This window comes from Maniola jurtina, chromosome 24 (genome assembly GCF_905333055.1).
Source record: "Maniola jurtina chromosome 24, ilManJurt1.1, whole genome shotgun sequence".
In the NCBI taxonomy this organism is placed as follows: Eukaryota; Metazoa; Arthropoda; class Insecta; order Lepidoptera; family Nymphalidae; genus Maniola; species Maniola jurtina.
This window is the reverse complement of record NC_060052.1, coordinates 5,155,803-5,172,193: the sequence shown is the minus strand read 5'-3', so window position 1 is coordinate 5,172,193 and position 16,391 is coordinate 5,155,803. Positions and strand designations below refer to the sequence as shown.

The window sequence follows — 16,391 nt, the reverse complement described above, 5'->3', positions numbered from 1 at the left end:
TTGGCCAAACAAAATGATAAAGTTTAAATTTTTTTAGGCGCTACTTGACATATTTTTTCTGACGGAACCAACATTCGCGTTGCTTACCTTTGCATGTAAATTGGTCGCCAAACAACACCTGTTTTGTGACCGTCATCTTTTATCAAGGTGTTTTAAAGTACCAAGAAGTTAGAGCCATAGATAAAAACTCTATTTTTGATTTGCTACATGATATGATGAAACCCTTGCCGTTTCATTTTTAAAAATAAAAGCTCGCGCTCTATTCGTTTTACTTCACCGCGCGGAAAAGTTACATATGTACTATTTTTTTTAATTATTTTTTAGTGTTCAGAAATGCTGCAAAAAACTTAAATATGATTGAGATAAGTAGTATGGTTCTACAAATCTGGTAACTTTTATTGAAAGCTATCTTTGAGTGATTGTAGGTAATTAATTATTATTATTGTACTTATAAAGCTCATATTTTTAATTGTTTATGTGCAAGGTAATATTATTATCTTGGTAAAAACAACACAAACATTTTTCTTTAGCTATTAGCATTCCAAATTTTCTACTGCACTTGATAGTATTAAAATGGTTACGATGCATTTTTATTTTATAATTTTTATTTTCTTTCCTAACTATTCGTCTGTTTTTGTAAGTAGAAAATATCTATGTATATAATTATTTTAATTGTCGTATGTAGTCAGTCACAGTATCATTTATTCAGCTATTAGATTTAAGTTATCAAATTCGGAATCCTAACATTAAAATTTATAAAAAAAAATAAGTTTAAGTTTATAACTGTTTAACCGTTTACTGTTTTCAGAATAATGAATAATGATCGATTAAAGGTGAACGCACACTTATCCGAACCGAACGAGTCGAACGAAACGAATTTTAGAATTCTGTACCTATATGAAATCTTTTCCGATTCGGACGATTCTATGCGGGGAAATGTGCGAGATTTCATGAGATTTCATATATAGAATTCTAAAATTCGTTTCGTTCGACTCGTTCGTCGCGTATACCTTAAGCAATATGTTTGGCATTTCCATAACTTATTTCCGGCCTTCAGACGTTTCAGTGACGTCAGTCGACGCTATAAGGGCCGTCATGTGACGGCCATCGCTATCCTAGGAAACCAGAGCTTTATAATAATTTGTTTTCAAGAACTGATAATATTCTCTCCTTACCCCTACCATTAAGATGCAGACATACTACACGTGTTGTGGTGTGTTGCAACTTGGATGGACCAATCGGAGCGTGCCCCCAAGCCAAAAGCACCAGGGTGTCCGGCATTCGACTCTGGGTGCCTTCTGTCGCGTCACAACACTACAACACAATAGTTTGTCTGCACCTTTATATTCAGACTATATACCTTAGGTGTACCTACCAATTCACTGAGATGGCGCGTGGGTTAGGGTGCGCTAGGAATTCCTTGATTTTTACGTCAACTGGCACCCTCCCGCAACCTGCACCCTGCGTCACGATTCGTGTCACTGAAACGCTAAATAAACCATAAGCCCTAATTCACACGAGCGTTATAAAAGCGTTGCATTAAAACCCGGCGTTGGCGGATATTAACGTACGCGTTAAAAAAGCGTTGTCGTGTGAACAGATACTTGGGAATGCATTTGTTCTATTCGAACGCTTTTTTAACGGATGTTAAAAAGCTCTCGTACGAATGAGGCCTAATAGCACCTTTCAATCGAATTGGTTTGAAATTAAAGATTTGCCTGTGTATTCAAATTGGAATCGATTGGAAATTAAAATAAATCTTAGTTATTTAGTTATTGTATCGCCCGCTTTTGTTTAAGATAAACTGCTGTGCTTTGTTATTTATATACAATATTTAACTTTTTGGTGCCGGCCATCTTAAGATGAATCAACAATAAAGTTTATTAGTAAAGGAAATTAATGTGTTTCACTTGTACCTACAATCTGGGCTGCAAATACATTACTGTTGTGTACGTCTTATGATATTAAATGTAAATCTTTCGTCTGTCACAAAGACAACACAACACAGTAATGTGTTCGTAGCTTTATTTACCCACCAGCAGGGCGATTCAGAACACTTCGATAACATTCGGTAAGTTACCGTATGATAACTTACCGAATCGATCGACAATAATGTATTGAACGAAGTGTTCTGAATCGCCCTGCTGGAACGATGAATATTCAGTAGTTTAAAGTAAAAAGCCTGATTGAAATCAGAAATAAAGGATCCAATTAATAGCTTTCAATTCATAATTTAATTTAGTTGGTAAAATGACTTTAAAATAGATTTATAAATAGATAATTTTTAATTATTATCCGCTGAAACTGATCTTGAGTTCGTAGTCGAGAGCTCCATCAATTTTTGTTTGATTTCCGATATCTGAAAGAATATAAAAATTGCTCTAAGGTACATGATTATTAAAAAGCAATTTTTTTTTAATAAAATTGATTTCGATTCCCTTGAAGGGGCTTGACAGATACGACAAACAGACAACGAAGTGAAGATATACGGGTCCTTTTTTTCTATGGTGATACGGTACCTTAAAATGATGTAAAAGACGAGTACGGCCGTGTTATAGGCTGAAAGACTAGTAATAAATAAAATAAATAAAAGTTTATTTAGCTCAATCACAAAAAAAAAAACAAGAATAACAATTAAGATACATTTAAACTTAAATATTAATTAAACTTAAAACTAGAGAATGCTAAAACTATTATTGTATCTGTGAGCTAAAAGGGCTTTGCCTCAGCAAGATGCTGCAGTATTTGACTACTGCAGCGCTGATTTTCAGGCAGGTCAACAAAGAGACAGTAGGAATTTTAGCCGGTATTAGCAAGCTGAAGTGGCAGTGGGCAGGCCATGCCTGTCGTAGAGGCGATAACCGTTGGGGCCGGAAAGTCCTTGAGTAGAGACCGCGTATAAGCAAGCGTAGTGGGATGCCCTCCAACACGATGGACCGACGATATAAAGCGGCTGGCGGGAAGTGGCTGGGTGAGGAAGGCTGAGGACCGGGTGTGGAGGTGCTGTTTAGACTGCCTGTGTCCAACAGTGGACGTCCACAGGCTGATGTAGATGATGATGAAATGAAACCTACCTTCTCTATCTCCTCTAAAAGCACTTTCTGCTCAGTCCTTGGTGACATAGTCTCCCTGTTCAAGTCAATAGCTTCCAGATTCTCAAACAACTTCTTTATCTTCATAGCGAGATGCACATCATTGTTACTCTTCCTGGGTACAGTTGGTTTAGGTTTTCTATTCAATCGTTTCCTGTATTTATCAGGCAGGTCTTTTTCAATGTCCTCGCGAGTTAGGAGCGTCATGTATTCTGGGTTCGTGTCATAGGGGTAACTTTTAGCTGTGAGTTTGTATTTATTGTCCTCTAACGAAAGAGTGAGCTGTCGGTGTCTATAGTTTTTGCGCCAGGTTTTCAAGAGCTCGATGTTTCTAGGAAAATGATTAAGCGAATTTAAATAGAAACCACGAATAGGTAGGTACCTATAGTGCGCGACAGGCTGAGATGGCAACCAGAATGGGAACCCCGGCCGCGCTAACCCGCTGCGGGTGACGTGCGGGCGTCCCCCCCGCCTCATACCCCGATTGCCATTTCAACCTGTACTATAGCTATGGTCGATAGCGACTACGCTGGGCGTTAATAATTGAGTCCCAGAATTATTCTTTTTATACTTTGAAGATTTATTTCGATATTTTTGGATTTGAATTGCATTGAATACGATATAATACGGCGATAGTCTAGTTACTTTCCCTTCGAAAAATCCTATTTGAAGTGTCCGGGGTTTAATCCCGGGCGCACACTTCTAACTTTTTGTAATTATGTGCGTGTCAAGCAGTTAAAATATAAGTATGATTTTTGATTTAACATTAATTAAAGAAAAACATCGTGAAGAAATCTGCATGCCTGAATTCCACTTCACTAACGCGCAGAACTCTTTGTTACTGACGCCGACTAGTTTGAGACGTCTTCTGCTGTAAAATAGGCAGGTATGAATAGGTTTAGTTGAGTTGTAGGTGTTAACGTCTTTACACCCATTAGAGGAGTTTTTTATTTAATAGAGTACTAGCCAAGGTTATTATGATGACTAATATTCCCCTTTTCCCCTCCCACTAAGCGTGAAGTTTGTGCTGTAAGTACGACAATAGTGCAACGGGTGGGGCTTGAACCAGCGACTTTCGAATTTCAATGCACTTCTTTAGCCCTTGGGCTATTGAGGCTCTATTACGTATGGTGTTAATTAAGTCTAATCTCACCTCCTGTCTTGTAAAATTTTATCCCGTTTCGCAATAAGATCTTTCTGCTTTTTCTTAGCCGCTTCTGTTAGTAAGCTTTCCATTATTTTCTCATCTTGCTCTTTCTTAGGGCCAATCACAACTGGTCGAAGATATTTAGCGCTCTGGCAATATGGCGGTAACGTTTTAGTTCGACTTTTGGCTAGTTTCGGGCATTTCTCTTTCGTTCTACCATACAATTCTTCATCGTCGTCAACATAGTCTCTCTCACTAAACTGTACGGACAATGTTTTGTTTTGTGGAATTCTCGGACCGTCTATAACTGAGTTGTAACTCCGAGCCACTAAACCTAACTTATCCAAACATTCGCTCGTACTTGCCTTGTCCGATACATAGGACCTAGATTCTTCAAACACTTCCTCTATGAATTTTTCATTCAGAAACTTCAAAATACTCTCCGTTCCCGCCTTTATCACGTCTCTCGGAGGGTACATTAACGGATTTCCGCTCAATTGAAGCACTTTTAAACTTGTCACAGTACCTAATTCGTTAGGTAAAATTGTGAGTTTATTGTTTTGTAGTAATATATGAGTAAGGGAAAGATGATCTTTAACTGATTTCGGAATATCCGTAAGTTGGTTGTCCCTTAAATCAAGCCATCTTAAATTTGGTAAGGAGGGGAAAAAGTCTTCAGGCAGAGTTTTTAATTTATTGTTTTGCAAATAGAGGACCTAAAAAGGCAAGTTACATGGTTATCATATATTTATTTTAGAATGAATATTAGTAGATAAATAAATTCTTCTCGGCTTAAGTCTCAAGGAACTACTTACACTTAGGAATTCGTTATTAATTTCTGGCACAGAAACTAAACCTTGTGACGACAGATCAAGAATCGTGTCTTCATTGAGATCCTCGTCATATAAAGAAGTTTGCAAGAAAACATCAGACATTTTAACCAGTACTTAGTTTTATTATGTAGTACTATTGAAAAAATACTTGTTTAATCAATAAAATCTCTAACAAATTAAAATCAGTGAGCAATTTGAAAAATGGCGCGGCGCATTAAGTTGACCACAGACAACACATAAACAGAATACAAAGAGCTATTACTAAGATAGCTTTCAAACGTGCTTATGGGACTTCGTCTGTGTTGGTGTTAGCTGGCGGGCGTGCTCTGCCTTTTTCGAGTGTTTTTTTTTTTGTTTAAACTGACTGGAAAGCGCTCTAAGGGGGTGACGTGCGTATGTCGGCGAGCGCCGGCACAGACGGGGTCCATACTTGTATAGTTTCCCTAACTTGTTACAAATAACTACAAACTTGACATTGGCTAATCTTTGTAAAGCCAGACGAGAGAGAAAAAAAAAAAACGTGATTATGTTGGCAACATTGACGTATTATAAAGGTTGGCAAAAAACAATTTAGAAGCATAGACAACAAGTTGTTAGTGATGTACTGATATCGATTTTTCACGGGTGATAGTGATAAAATAAATCCCATATAAATCTTCAATGAATAGATTGATTTTAGTGTTCATAAGATGGAGTGAGCCGATTGTTTGATGTTATGTAAGATTAGTTGATAAAACTAGATCTGATTGTTCATGAAGTTACTATGTAAAGAACAAAATTAAAACATTGATTAAGTTTCTTTAGTTTCATAGTTATTTTAACAACATTTGTTTTTGTTTGAGTAAAACCACTAGTTAATATTTGAAACATTACATTCAGTAAAATAATTACTGAAGGTCGTAAAATACTAATCGATATTTCGTTTTTAGATAATTCTACCGGTTTTTCGGGTAATTCACGCACCTAGCTACTTGACACATACGTCACTATCTCAGTTACAAGATGGCGAACGTTCGGGATAGTGACACATCGTTGTGGCTCCACAATAAACTCGGAACATCGAATGATTCTTGGACTACGGGCTCAATTTGTACACAATTAAACGCCGAAGTTTTAAAAAACATCAAGGATTGTTTTCCAGATCTGCAAACACAAGTGAAATTAAAATTATTGCTAAGTTTCTTTCATATCCCGCGCAGAAATGTTGAAGAGGTAACTTTTCTCTTGTATTCTATGGTTTTGCGTAACTGTTTAGTATGCGTTGTCCCTTTCATTTGTATATTAATTAAATTGCAGTTAAAAAGAGACGCTACTGCTATTGATATTATACTATTTGTTGTCATAAAATATTTGTGGAGAATTCTTAAAAATTATCGTATTGATGAAGATTACGAGTGAAATATTTGTTGGAGGATGCATAGAATGCACAGATTGATATAATTACAATCAAGCATATGCCCTGTCTTTTCACCAAATGTAGGACTAACCAAAAATATTAAGACATTGATAATGCAGCTTGTGTAGTTAAAATTAAACTAAAAATCTATTCCTCTTATTCTCATAATAGTAGTTTAAACTCATTTACACACAGTAATAGTATTTCTTCATTTTAACATCATTTGCTGTAATTGTTTTTGTGAATACAAACAATTTCAATTTATAATAACTCAGTACTATTTCCTATTATGTATTAGAAAATTTATATTTGTTTCACATCTGGGATAATGTATATGCATATTTCACTTACAAATTAGGTACCTATAATAAATCACACATTACATCTTTATTATAAACATACAGTATGCCATACTATAATATTATTTTTTACCATTTTTGTTGCTCAAGTGAACTAAAGTAGTTTTGAATAAACAATTACTTACATTATTTAATAAAATATGATTTTTTTATGTCTGCAACTTACAGTACAATAGTTATTAAAATTTTAATTTGTTAATGCTATCTCAAACTGTAACTGTGACTGGAAAAACAGCAACTACTGAGTTTCTTGCTGGCTCTTCACAGTAGAATCTGGTTTCCATACTAGTGGTAGAGTCTTGACATGTCATAAGTGGCACATGTCCATGTATTTCATTACCTGCCAAAAATGACTGTCAATCATTTCTATCTTATATTTTAGTATTCAGGTATCTATTAATATTTTTTTTAATGTTGAGTTTTTGTTCAGTGGCGAAATGAGTTGGAAGAAATCATTGAAGTTGCAGCAGTGGATTCGGATCTGTGGGTGGCCATGCTTGCAGAGGTCCTCAAGACGTTCCCCTCAGCTGGGACCCTTAATACAGAGATAGCAGAGTTTGATGAGACAAGGCCCATCTTCAGTGACATGATTGGAGAGCTCCGGAGAGCTTTAGCTAAACATTCAGACCTTGGACTGTTACCACTTGAGTGCCTATATTTAAACAAAAATGCCTTAGTGTCTGTGGTAAGTTGATTAAAGGTTTTTTTTTTTCAAGAACGTAAAGTGCTGGCAGCAGTACTCTACTAATATTATAATCTAGCCTATTAGCTAATAAGTAAACACTGGAAATTCTTAATTCTTCTGGATAAAAAAACCCTATGTCTATTTCCAGGATGCAAGCTAACTCTGTATCAAAATAGTTATAATACCTGTGAGTTCTTCCATGTGGATTTAGGTTTTAAAAACCTGGTGGGAAGACATTGACTTTCCAGTACAAGAAGTATTATTTATGTCTGTTTGTGGAATGCAAACTAATTTTCTCTGTGGAAAACTTCTTTCAAATTGGTCAGTTGGATAGGCCGTTTTGCTTTTTCAACCTTTCTAATACAAACCACTAAGGTGTGGTAGGCCCCTCCGGTGTCTGTGTTTTCAGGCACATATAATTTAAATACTCTGAAGCACCTATAGGCACCTTCTAGACAAGTGTGCTCCAATCTAGATCTCATCATAGCTTTTTATTAGGCATGATTGACTTCAAGTGCAAGCCCGTCTCACAATTAAAAGAAGTGTGATTAGAACAAATTAAATACATATTCAAGGTTAATCTAACATGTTTTTCATTTCCTTTACAGGTAGGGCAACAGCCCAACCCAGTCAAGCACTTTACACTAAAACGTAAACCTAAGTCAGTTGCATTAAGAAGTGAGCTGTTAGCCAAAGCAGCTGAAGTTCAAGCCAACCAGAAGAAAGCGCAAGCGCCAACTGTGCCTGTACGCAGTCGCGGCATGCCTAGGAAAATGACTGATACCAGTGAGTATGTCTGCTGGATTTATATAAATGGAGAAGAAAAAAAAGAGAAATGAGAGTTTGAAGAAAAATAAAGAGAGAATAATTGATTTATTTTTGCTTGTTAGAGCATAATTTAATTACACGTAATGACCTAAAACAACTTCAGCTAAAACCTAGTATTTTACTTTTTAATTTATTTTTGTTTGTTAGAGCATAATTAAATTAACCGTAATGACCTAAAACAACTTCAGCTAAGACCTAGAATTTTACTTTTTATATTCCTTCACTGTTAAAGCGAGTGATATTTATTATTGTTTAAAACGCCCATAACTCTGAAAAGTTAGGTGTGTGCCCGGGATCGTACCTTGGACCTACCGAATAGGAGACCAAGATCTGAGCCACTAGTTGTAATATCATATAGTAAATTAAATAATAAATGTCTTGATATTAAAAAAAATTCACTTGCAATACACATGCAGTGAAGAGAGTTAAAAAAGCTATTAATAAAATAAAACTAAAACAAATCATTTTGGATTTATCTTACTTCATCCTTTTTTTCTGTTCTTTTCCTTTTGTGGTGGTCCGAATAAAGTGTAATAATTTATAAAAACCTTCTTTACTGTAGCACCCCTCAAAGGTCTCCCCTCCCGTTGGGCGGCGCGCACGGGAGCACGCGTGCCCCCCATAGTACGTCCTCCGCCGCGCACGGGCATTAAGCTATTAGATATTGCTGAACAACCGGCCACACATGCACAGATCAAGAAACGAAGGAAGCTGGGTAAGTTCAGATTATTACCCTCCAACAGTCACCGAGTTATCGCAAACAAAATACCAGTAATTAACGTTAAAAAATAAAAGTAAGCATCACCTATCAATGAGTGCCTGCCACAGCTTGTTTTTTTTATTCATTACTAGCCGATGCCCGCGACTACGCCCGCATGGATTTAGGTTTTTTTAAATGCCGTGGGAACTCTTGAATGGGAAGTGATGATGTGGCCTAAGATGGGACGCGTTTACCTAGAAGATAACTATTCACTCTTGTTTTAAAGATATCCGGATTGTAATTGGTAGGAAACACAGATCGCGGAAGAGTATTCCAAACCTTAGCCATACGTATGAGGAATCACGTTCACGGAACGTGATACGTATGCATCACGTTTCGTGTGTGTAGATCGAATGTCGACGATATAAGGATGGAAACTCACCCGACGTCTTGCAGTTTGGTGGTAAAATGGTGAACGGGGAACAGGATCGAAAAGTTCCCGTGCAAAGTTTCCGAAATATATTCTATTAATCCTATATCCTATAAAACACCGAAACATAAGCAACTTTTTATCCCGGCAAAGCAAAGAGTTCCCACGGGATTTTTGAAAATCCTAAATCCACGCCCTTAGGGCTTAGTTATCCGAAGTTGAAAGAGGCGGCTTTTTATAGTGAAGCTTTTCGGACGATGATTGGCAAACTTCGTTTCGAAGAAAGCACGTGATGATGATGATGAAATCCATGCGGGCGAAGTCACGGACAACTATTAGTTTCAAGTTATGTAGTTTTAAAAAATTCGACTTACTGCTCTCTCTCTCGAGATCGTTATTACTATCGATAGAACGATCTTGTCGGTCCTCGTTAAAACCGGTTGATATTTCAGAAATGGAGGAGGGCGCGAAGAAGGCGCCGCCCGCCGCGCCCGCGTCGCCGCCGCCCGACTACGCCAAAGGCCTCAACTACCAGGTGCCCAAAGTGGAAGATGCGCCGCCTCGTGAGTTCTCTTTCTCTTTTGTCTGTCTGTCTGTCTGTCTGTCAAGACTCACCAGGGGAATCAAAACCTATAGGGTACTTCCCGTTGACCTACAATCATTTGACAGGTAGCAATATCTTACTTATTGTACAAGTAAAGTAAAAAGGGAAAAATATGTTTTCATATTTTTCCCTTCATCACATTTTTTTTTGTGGTTTAAAAAGTGTTACTGTGGTACAGAACCCTCTGTATACTAGCCCGACTCGCACTTGACCGGCTTTATTATGTATCTACAGTTTTTTCTATAATTTAATTATAATATTAAATACCTGCCTCTCATGACCTAGTTCAACAGAATGTACCCTATAGTTTTTCTTGACAAACAACAAAGTGATCCTATAAGGGTTCCGTTTTTCCTTTTGAGGTACGGAACTTTAAAAAACATGCATATTAATACCTTATTGTGTTGTGTATCAGTCCACATATATTATGATTCAATTTCACAGCCGCCACGAGTACAGAACCCGTTCCGGAAGCGGCTGAGCCAACGAACGAAGTGGACACCCCGCCCTCCCCGCCGCCCGCGCAGCCCGCTCCCCCTCTACTGGTGCAGCAGGTAAAAAAAAACACTCCTAAAAAAGTTCATAAACGGCCTCATTTACACTGGAATCTCCTATCATGACTATGAAAGTCCAGATAGGGGCTTCTTTAGTTGACCTTTCAGATGACATGTGTCATAAAATATGGACATAAAAGAGCTTTTAAACACACTTGGTCAACCGTAAACTGTTTTTTTTTTTCAGGGTACGGGTGCAAAACCAATAGTAATAGGTCAGCAGCCGAAACTCCTTATAGCGGGCCAGGCGGGCGGCAAGCCAGTGCTATTGTCTGCTCAGAACTTACTCAACACTTCCGCGGTTATACTGCAGGGCGGCGGCAAGGCGGTTCTTCTGCAGAACATCAAACCTGTGAGTTTCGTAACTTGAGTGTAAAAAGTAAAGAAAGAAACTGATCCCACGTACGCAACGCATGCAACTGATAACAATGATATCTGGACTCTTAATTTTGTATGAAAAACTATGCAATAGTTGCGCTTTTCGCCGAGAAGATTTCTGCTAATTAAGGAAAAACGGACTTATATCGCGAACGGACACTATGCTGACAAGATATGTCTCATCATTAACATTTACTTCCGAGTACACCCACATACGCTACTGCTGCTATTGCGCCAAAATTACGAAAATCAAGTTGCTTCAATAACAGGACGGCAATCATAAGTCCAGCGTGTATTAACAGAGGTCACTGGTGTATCATATTTGATTGTGAATTTTTGTCAACAGATGACGCAGCAAGTAGTACAACAGACGCCGCAGCCGATTCAACATCAAATAGCGCATCCCGTAAGTTTTGTACTATACTGTATATTGTATACTATCCTCGGAGAGAAATTAGTATAGGGCTACCCTCTGTTACATAATTCTATACAAATAACAAAGATAAAAACTCAGTAGGCGTTACCCATTTTGAGGCACCTACCAATCACAAAGGAGTATGTTTTCGAATTGAATTTCGAATGTTTTTTGAAACATAGGTTTTCTAATAGAGTAGTACGGAATACATAGGTTCGTTTATGATGGTTGGCAACTCAAAATGGTTAACCCCAAAGTTTAGATATACTTAAAAAGTAATGTAACAAATAATTCTAAACTATTCAACCCAGGTGCAAATCCAACAACCCGTGCAGCAAGTACCAGTGGCAGCAGTGCAGCCGCAACCGCAACCGCAGCCGCAACCGCAACCACAACCGCAACCGCAGCAAGCACAACAACCGCTGCTGCCGCGTAGAGGCTTATCTCTTACGGTATGTCATGTATTCTAAACTTTTCAACCCAAGTGTAAATTCAGCAACCCGTGCAGCAAGTACCAGTGGTAGCAGTGCAGCCGTAACCGCAACCACAACCGAATCCGCAACCGCAGCAAGCACAAAATTTACCGCTAGTTTTTTTTTTTTTTTTGTGTAACGATATGTATTGCATTGCAGCGCGAACAAATGATGGAAGCTCAAGACATGTTCCGCAACGCCAACCGCGTCACGAGGCCTGAGAAAGCGCTCATACTCGGCTTTATGGCTGGCTCTAGAGGTATTTACTGAACATTTTATACATTACTAGCTACTCGGCATGTGTTGCACCTCCTATACGTTGATGGTACCCGCGTAGACTAAAAACGTCAGTCAAATCATATTCGTATTACATTTTTCTTTTAGATAACCCGTGTCCAAACCTCGGCAACATAGTCACAATCAAGCTGTCGGAGAACATAGAGAACGTCCTACAGTCTGACGACACGTACCTCACGATGTTATCAGAGATGCACTTCCAGATGAACTACAACAACGGACAGTGGACCCGCCTCAAGAAGTACAGGCATATTGATGGAATGGTAAGCGATAACCCGTGTTAATTCGGTAACATAGTCACAATCAAGCTGTCGGAGAACATAGAGAACGTCCTACAGTCGGACGACACGTACCTCACGATGTTATCAGAGATGCACTTCCAGATGAACTACAACAACGGACAGTGGACCCGCCTCAAGAAGTACAGGCATATTGATGGAATGGTAAGCGATAACCCGTGTTACCTCGGTAACATAGTCACAATCAAGCTGTCGGAGAGCATAGAGAACGTCCTACAGTCGGACGACACGTACCTCACGATGTTATCAGAGATGCACTTCCAGATGAACTACAACAACGGACAGTGGACCCGCCTCAAGAAGTACAGGCATATTGATGGAATGGTAAGCGATAACCCGTGTTACCTCGGTAACATAGTCACAATCAAGCTGTCGGAGAACATAGAGAACGTCCTACAGTTGGACGACACGTACCTCACGATGTTATCAGAGATGCACTTCCAGATGAACTACAACAACGGACAGTGGACCCGCCTCAAGAAGTACAGGCATATTGATGGAATGGTAAGTGATAACCCGTGTTACCTCGGTAACATAGTCACAATCAAGCTGTCGGAGAACATAGAGAACGTCCTACAGTCGGACGACACGTACCTCACGATGTTATCAGAGATGCACTTCCAGATGAACTACAACAACGGACAGTGGACCCGCCTCAAGAAGTACAGGCATATTGATGGAATGGTAAGCGATAACCCGTGTTACCTCGGTAACATAGTCACAATCAAGCTGTCGGAGAACATAGAGAACGTCCTACAGTCGGACGACACGTACCTCACGATGTTATCAGAGATGCACTTCCAGATGAACTACAACAACGGACAGTGGACCCGCCTCAGAAGTACAGGCATATTGATGGAATGGTAAGCGATAACCCGTGTTACCTCGGTAACATAGTCACAATCAAGCTGTCGGAGAACATAACGAACGTCCTACAGTCTGACGACACGTACCTCACGATGTTATCAGAGATGCACTTCCAGATGAACTACAACAACGGACAGTGGACCCGCCTCAAGAAGTACAGGCATATTGATGGAATGGTAAGCGATAACCCGTGTTACCTCGGTAACATAGTCACAATCAAGCTGTCGGAGAACATAGAGAACGTCCTACAGTCGGACGACACGTACCTCACGATGTTATCAGAGATGCACTTCCAGATGAACTACAACAACGGACAGTGGACCCGCCTCAGAAGTACAGGCATATTGATGGAATGGTAAGCGATAACCCGTGTTACCTCGGTAACATAGTCACAATCAAGCTGTCGGAGAACATAACGAACGTCCTACAGTCTGACGACACGTACCTCACGATGTTATCAGAGATGCACTTCCAGATGAACTACAACAACGGACAGTGGACCCGCCTCAAGAAGTACAGGCATATTGATGGAATGGTAAGCGATAACCCGTGTTACCTCGGTAACATAGTCACAATCAAGCTGTCGGAGAACATAGAGAACGTCCTACAGTCTGACGACACGTACCTCACGATGTTATCAGAGATGCACTTCCAGATGAACTACAACAACGGACAGTGGACCCGCCTCAAGAAGTACAGGCATATTGATGGAATGGTAAGCGATAACCCGTGTTACCTCGGTAACATAGTCACAATCAAGCTGTCGGAGAACATAGAGAACGTCCTACAGTCGGACGACACGTACCTCACGATGTTATCCGAGATGCACTTCCAGATGAACTCGACGGACAGTGGGCTCGCCTCAAGAAGTACAGGCACATTGGTAGAATAGTACCTAAGCGACTGTTTTCACTATAAAATACGGGAATAAATTCTTTTATGCTCGCTACGCTCTCAAAATCATGATTTGTTTTGTATGTTTTTTAAGCATCGTAAATATTTTAATGATTTAATCATAACTTTTTTTCTGCAAAATAGTGAAAATGATGCTGCGCATAATTAATTGATATAAGTTTATGTTGTGCGTAAAGGGTTACAATTATACAAAAATAACTTTTAAAATAAGCTATTTTTGTGATGACACTAGAAGAAAAAGATTTCGAACTTGCTGCAAATAACATAAAATTATACAAAATATAAACTTTTCAAAAAGATTATTAATTAAATAGATTCAAAAAGAATATTAAGAAGAAAATTAAGACACTTTTCAAAAAAAGGATAAATACACCTGGACACCTCACTTTGCTTGGTCAATACACAAACACCTTTGACTCTCACACAAAACATTTGATTATAATCACCAATTTTGTGCACTTATGTCATAATACCCTATTACATTGACAGGTCCCACAGAAGATCCCTCCGGGCTCGACCGTCATAGCGGCCAACAACCAGCAACCAGTCGTATCCATCGCCAACCAAAGTGTCAGTTAAGGTTGGTTAATGTTTAAGTTTGCTCGTTATTCTGTTGGTGTTGCAATCCAGTTCAAACTGTACCTTATTCGCGGAATGATATTAGTATGGCGCTCTCTCTGTTACGTTATCCCATACAAATGATAGAGAGAGCGCTATACAACTTCATTCCGTGGATAGGGTAAAGAGGTCCAAACTTACAAGGGTGTTACTTGTATCTTATAGTTGTAAATAATTTTAACATAAATAATTCTTGTATATATTTATTATTTTATTTAATAACACGGCGGATACAAACGAAATTAACATTATATTATATTCAAATACGGCTCTGATCTACAATGATATGTCGCGTTGTTGTGTTTCATGGGAATCACGAAAATTTTTTAAATAATTTTTGGGACTTACCATGAAAGAAATCTATTGATTTATATACTCTTTTCATTGTTTAATAACTTTTATCCCCCATCGATTTTAAATCAAATGTTTATACATATATACAGAAAGGTTACAATTTTATCTTTGACTGAAAACTATTTTGGTTCGTGTCCGCAATTTTTTGCAAAGGCGGGTCCAAAATGCCCGATTACCTTTGCTCGAATCATGTAAACATTGGTGAGATGACTTCTCATACTAAGCCTAAAGAAGATTTATACAATTTGACGATGTAACCGTGAATTTGCACCAAAATATTAAACTACTCTCTCTATCGCACGACACAAAAAAGGTGTAGCGGCGTGAAATAGATAGCATTTGTGACCTACTACTTCACTAGGTCGTCGTCGCGTATTGTCACTAGACGATTCTTACGACGAGTCTCAACAGAAATCATAGTGGACTTCGTCTGTGTTGGTGTTAGCTGGCGGGCGTGCTCTGCCTTTTTGGAGTGTTTTTTTTTTTAAACTGACTGGAAAGCGCTCTAAGGGGGTGCCGTGCGTGTACGGCGAGCGCCAGCATAGACGGGGTCCATACGTGTATATTATAGTTTAACTAACTTGTTACAAATAACTACAAACTTGACATTGGCTAACCTTTGTAAAGCCAGATGAGAGAGAGAAATCATAGTTTTCAACATGTTTTTATGTAAATATTTCATCAGTGCAAACTTACGGTATGGATGTATTAAGTATTTTATCTTTCAAACGGTCTATGAATTCGTATTATCTGAGATAGTTATAATTTTATTCTATTACCATTGCATAGCTGTATTTCAACACCAACAATAATTATTATTGATGTATTTTAAAGTATACTATTATTATTAATATTATGATAAAACATTTTTATAAAGCGAAAAACGATCGTAACGGGCTGTTTTTATCATTATTGTAGTCAAGCTGATACTTGCGACTTCGTCCGCGTGGAAAAAAGAAAGAAAGAAAGAAAAGGCATTTATTTGTTGTTGGTGTCACATATAAAAACTAAGTACACAAATGTACATTTTCATCTGTGACACCACCCCAAATGGGTGTGCAGCTCAGCATTATGTCCTGCATCATGCGTGGATTTAGGTTTTCAAAAATCCTGTAGGAAATCTTTGATTTTCCTGTTTAAAATGTAA

General features: G+C 38.5%; 2 protein-coding genes across 2 annotated transcripts; one reads left to right on the top strand and one right to left on the bottom strand.

Annotated features, from left to right (window-relative positions):
• Positions 1-2,239: 2,239 nt before the first annotated feature.
• LOC123877887 (leucine-rich repeat-containing protein 27-like) lies at positions 2,240-5,288 on the bottom strand. The gene is made up of 4 exons (XM_045924837.1): positions 5,055-5,288; positions 4,246-4,955; positions 3,075-3,423; positions 2,240-2,359 (listed from the first exon to the last, which is right to left on the bottom strand). The coding sequence occupies exons 1-4, from the start codon at positions 5,172-5,174 to the stop codon at positions 2,285-2,287; spliced, it is 1,254 nt and encodes a 417-aa protein (XP_045780793.1). The 5' UTR covers positions 5,175-5,288; the 3' UTR covers positions 2,240-2,284.
• A 786-nt stretch (positions 5,289-6,074) lies between these two features.
• LOC123877881 (negative elongation factor A) lies at positions 6,075-15,124 on the top strand. The gene is made up of 12 exons (XM_045924821.1): positions 6,075-6,284; positions 7,258-7,512; positions 8,121-8,298; positions 8,903-9,055; positions 9,923-10,033; positions 10,519-10,628; positions 10,816-10,980; positions 11,353-11,412; positions 11,733-11,873; positions 12,054-12,153; positions 12,279-12,454; positions 14,762-15,124. The coding sequence occupies exons 1-12, from the start codon at positions 6,075-6,077 to the stop codon at positions 14,849-14,851; spliced, it is 1,749 nt and encodes a 582-aa protein (XP_045780777.1). The 3' UTR covers positions 14,852-15,124.
• The last annotated feature ends 1,267 nt before the right edge of the window (positions 15,125-16,391 follow it).

Bases quoted from the DNA above. Each gene is read 5' to 3' on its own strand.
- LOC123877887 (XM_045924837.1), bottom strand. From the start codon at position 5,174: ATGTCTGATGTTTTCTTGCAAACTTCTTTATATGACGAGGATCTCAAT. The intron at 3,424-4,245 runs GTGAGATTAGAC...TCATTTTCCTAG, and splicing joins AAAATTTTACAAGACAGGAG to AAACATCGAGCTCTTGAAAA. The intron at 2,360-3,074 runs GTAGGTTTCATT...ATATTCTTTCAG, and splicing joins TTTTAGAGGAGATAGAGAAG to ATATCGGAAATCAAACAAAA.
- LOC123877881 (XM_045924821.1), top strand. From the start codon at position 6,075: ATGGCGAACGTTCGGGATAGTGACACATCGTTGTGGCTCCACAATAAA. The intron at 8,299-8,902 runs GTGAGTATGTCT...TCTTTACTGTAG, and splicing joins TAGGAAAATGACTGATACCA to CACCCCTCAAAGGTCTCCCC. The intron at 12,455-14,761 runs GTAAGCGATAAC...TTACATTGACAG, and splicing joins ACAGGCATATTGATGGAATG to GTCCCACAGAAGATCCCTCC.